We start from the raw sequence: 3519 nt of genomic DNA, 5'->3' as shown, positions 1-3519 counted from the left end.
CCCTCATCCTCTCCCACTACCTAATCTTATGATTTCCTTGATCCACCACCTAATAGATATTCCCACACTTTTCCCACAGACACGTCTGATACTATTCAACCATATCCACCGCACATCCGTCACCTGCCCCATCATCCCCTCCTACACCTTCCACCAACCCAACACCTACACCTCCCACCATCCCAACACCTACACCTCCCCCCCAACCCGATACCTCCACCTCCACCCATACGACCCACCACCTCTACCCATCCTATGATTTCCCGCCATCGTGTTGGTACCACGAAACATGTCCAGCGTCTCAACCTTCACGTCTCTACTCTCTCTCCCATACCAAAATCCTAGTCTCAACCATTCCAGGAACCTAATTGGAAACACACTATGACCGAGGAATATAATGCTTTAATTAATAATAGTACTTGGACTCTTGCGTTGCGACCCTCGAACACGAACATTGTTCGCTCCATGTGGTTGTTCAAGCACAAATACAATGCAGATGGGACTTTAAACAGGTATAAGGCGTGACTTGTTGCTAACGGTCGCAGTCAACAGGTTGGTATTGATTGTGATGAGACCTTCAGTCCGGTGGATAAACCGGCCACTATTCGGACAGTTCTCAGTTTAGCTATTTCTCGATATTGGCCCGTTCATCAGCTAGATGTCAAGAACATTTTTCTTCATGGTAACTTATCTGAAACTATCTACATGCATCAGCCACCAGGTTTCCGTGATCCCTCTCATCCAGATCATGTGTGTCTCCTTTAGAAATCTTTGTACAGCCTTAAACAGGCCCCTCGTGCATGGTTTCAGCGGTTTGCGGGGTATGCTCAGCAAGTTGGTTTTAGGCATAGTATATGTGACACTTCAGTGTTTATCTAACAGACATGGTACATACACTGCATACCTTTTACTATATGTTGATGACATCATTTTAACTGCTTCATCCACGACCTTTCTACAACGTGTTATTTCCTCCTTACACAAGGAGTTTTCTATGACGGATCTTGGACCTTTGAACTATTTTTTGGGTATCTCTGTTACACGCACCTCTAGCGGTATGTTTCTCTCTTAGCAGAAGTATGCTTATGAGATATTAGAGCGTGCCGATATGCTTGGATGTCATCCATATAGGACACCTGTTGAAACAAGTGCCAAACTTACAGCTAGTGGCCCAACGGTCTCTGATCACACTTTATACCGTAGTCTAGCAGGTGCTCCTCAGTATCTCACTTTCACGGGCCATGATATTTCATACGCAGTTCAGCAGGTTTGTTTGTTTATGCATGATCCACGAGAGGCTCACCTTTCTGCCTTAAAACGGATTCTTCGGTACATTCAGGGTACACTCATTCTCGGCCTTCAGCTTCTTGCTTCACCTACCACTTCTCTAGTGGCATATTCAGATGCTGGTTGGGCTGGTTGCCACTCAACCCGTCGTTCTACATCCAGGTACTGTGTTTTCTTAGGTAACAATCTTCTCTCGTGGTCCTCCAAGCGTCAACACATTCCGTCCCGCTCGAGTGCTGAGACAGAATATCGAGGTGTGGCTAATGCAGTTGCAGAGACTTGTTGGCTTCGCAACCTTCTTCGAGAGCTTCATAGTCCTCTATTTTCAGCTACCATTGTTTACTGTGATAATGTTAGTGCAGTTTATATGTCCGGGAACCCGGTTAGCATCAGAGAACAAAGCACATTGAGATAGATATACACTTTGTACGTGACCTTGTGACCAAAGAACACGTGCGCGTTCTTCATGTTCCTTCTCGATTCCAGTATACGGAAATCTTCACCAAGGGTCTACCATCGGGTTTGTTTAACGATGTTCGGTCCAGTTTGAGCGTTCGCTCGACTCCCGCTCCAACTGCGGGGGGCTATTAGACGGACTCATCTCTATATTATAATTATTATCTATGCTTTGTATTTAGCCCATGTTTGTTTAGGGCATTATGTTTTCCAAGCCCATTAGGTTTGTATTCCTTGGACTATTTATACTCGTCTGCTCATGTAATCGTGATATAACAAATAATACGCAGCAATATTATTTTCACACAATAACAAGATTGAGGAGATGATGGAATAAACAATCCCATGTGAAACACATTTGATTACATTTGCATTTGTTATTGGAATAAATCAGCACATTTGATGGAATTATTGATGTATTTGTACGTTGTTCATTTCTGTAAACCCTGATCGGGATATTTAATCATCCTTTAACATTCTTGGTTATGTTTATATTTTCTGGTATAGACTACATTATCTGACAAGTACACTAATGGACAAATTTTGGTCAGTTAAGTACTACATATAGGGAATACAAAATTTGTCAAATAATTTGGACGATATGGTTACGCACATGTTGTAGTAACACAATACAATGTGTGTGGTTCAAATCACACCTAACAAATTAAAATAATGTAGACCTCAATTTTATCTTTGTTTAAACACTTTTCTCGTGTCAAATAAAACTGCCAAGGAATATTAGTAAAACATTGCACAACAAACAACTAAAGAAAATCTAACACAAACTCATTTACATAAATAAATACTACTGTAGTAGTAGTTTGTTTTATATCTGTTGTTTCAAATTACACGAAAAATATCAAACTCAAAATTACGAGTTCTTCATGTACATAACTAACTAGCTTGGTTTAACTTTTAACTGTAAATTAAATAAAAGAATAATGAGAACCCGAAAAAATTATCAAGGACAAATAATTATTTGATCTTGAGGTGAACCATATTCACTTTGCGTATAATAATTAGGACCGAGGCTATTATGGCATGGAGATGGACCAGAAGGGGGCACAGGCCCCCTTGGTAACCGATTATTCCACAATCTATTGTTACCGAAAAATGCTTCATCTCCCTTTGGTACTCTTGTTGCACTCACTGTCGTCGCTAATAACATGATTATTGTCACATAAACAACGAAGAACACGCGACAACATAAGCCCATTGCAGACAATTTGGTGTTCTTATCCTTTGATATTCTTATTCCACAATCTTTTTTTTCTTTTTTCTTTTGAAGAACGAAATAGTGGTGTTGGTGTTGGTGTTGAATTGTATGATTTTGTGTTTAATTGTGTGGTTATTTGTATATATATAGACATAGCATGTCGGGGGTGGTTGTTGAATTAGAACGCCGTAACAATCCAACTATTAGAAAAAATTTTTGACTTTTAAGTTTTGGTGGTGGTGTTTTATAATTTATTTAATTGAGTGCTCATTTTACTTGACTTTGAAATCAGAATAAACAGTTTTACACATTTTTAGGGTATAATAATATGGTTTTGTTTGTCGATTATCTCTGAAAAAGGTTTAATAACCGACAATATACACTACTCGTAATCATCTTTTTATTCATAACCTTTTAGAAAGGCAAAGTTTATTAAAACAAGCTAGCAAGATTCCAGTTCTAATGATAATAAAAATACAATTATAAATGATTAAATTGTCATACGGTTCAAGTAGGGGCTAGCTTACATTTAGCCCGTGACTAAGAAAAGACAATAGACG

The 3519-nt window shown here is 39.2% G+C and overlaps 1 protein-coding gene across 1 annotated transcript; it reads left to right on the top strand.

Annotated features, from left to right (window-relative positions):
* Window positions 1-381: 381 nt before the first annotated feature.
* Window positions 382-1702, top strand: LOC139840891 (uncharacterized mitochondrial protein AtMg00810-like). Its single transcript, XM_071831132.1, has 4 exons — window positions 382-512; window positions 546-750; window positions 869-1055; window positions 1098-1702. Exons 1-4 carry the CDS (start codon window positions 382-384, stop codon window positions 1700-1702), a joined length of 1128 nt encoding a protein of 375 aa, XP_071687233.1.
* Window positions 1703-3519: the final 1817 nt, after the last annotated feature.

The sequence above is a fragment of the Rutidosis leptorrhynchoides genome, chromosome 4 (genome assembly GCF_046630445.1).
Source record: "Rutidosis leptorrhynchoides isolate AG116_Rl617_1_P2 chromosome 4, CSIRO_AGI_Rlap_v1, whole genome shotgun sequence".
NCBI classification, from domain to species: domain Eukaryota; kingdom Viridiplantae; phylum Streptophyta; class Magnoliopsida; order Asterales; family Asteraceae; genus Rutidosis; species Rutidosis leptorrhynchoides.
Note: the sequence above shows the minus strand (reverse complement) of the source record. Positions and strands in the feature narration are given on the sequence as shown.

Bases quoted from the DNA above. Each gene is read 5' to 3' on its own strand.
- LOC139840891 (XM_071831132.1), top strand. From the start codon at position 382: ATGACCGAGGAATATAATGCTTTAATTAATAATAGTACTTGGACTCTT. The intron at 751-868 runs GTGTGTCTCCTT...GTGACACTTCAG, and splicing joins ATCCCTCTCATCCAGATCAT to TGTTTATCTAACAGACATGG. The intron at 1,056-1,097 runs GTATGTTTCTCT...ATGAGATATTAG, and splicing joins TGTTACACGCACCTCTAGCG to AGCGTGCCGATATGCTTGGA.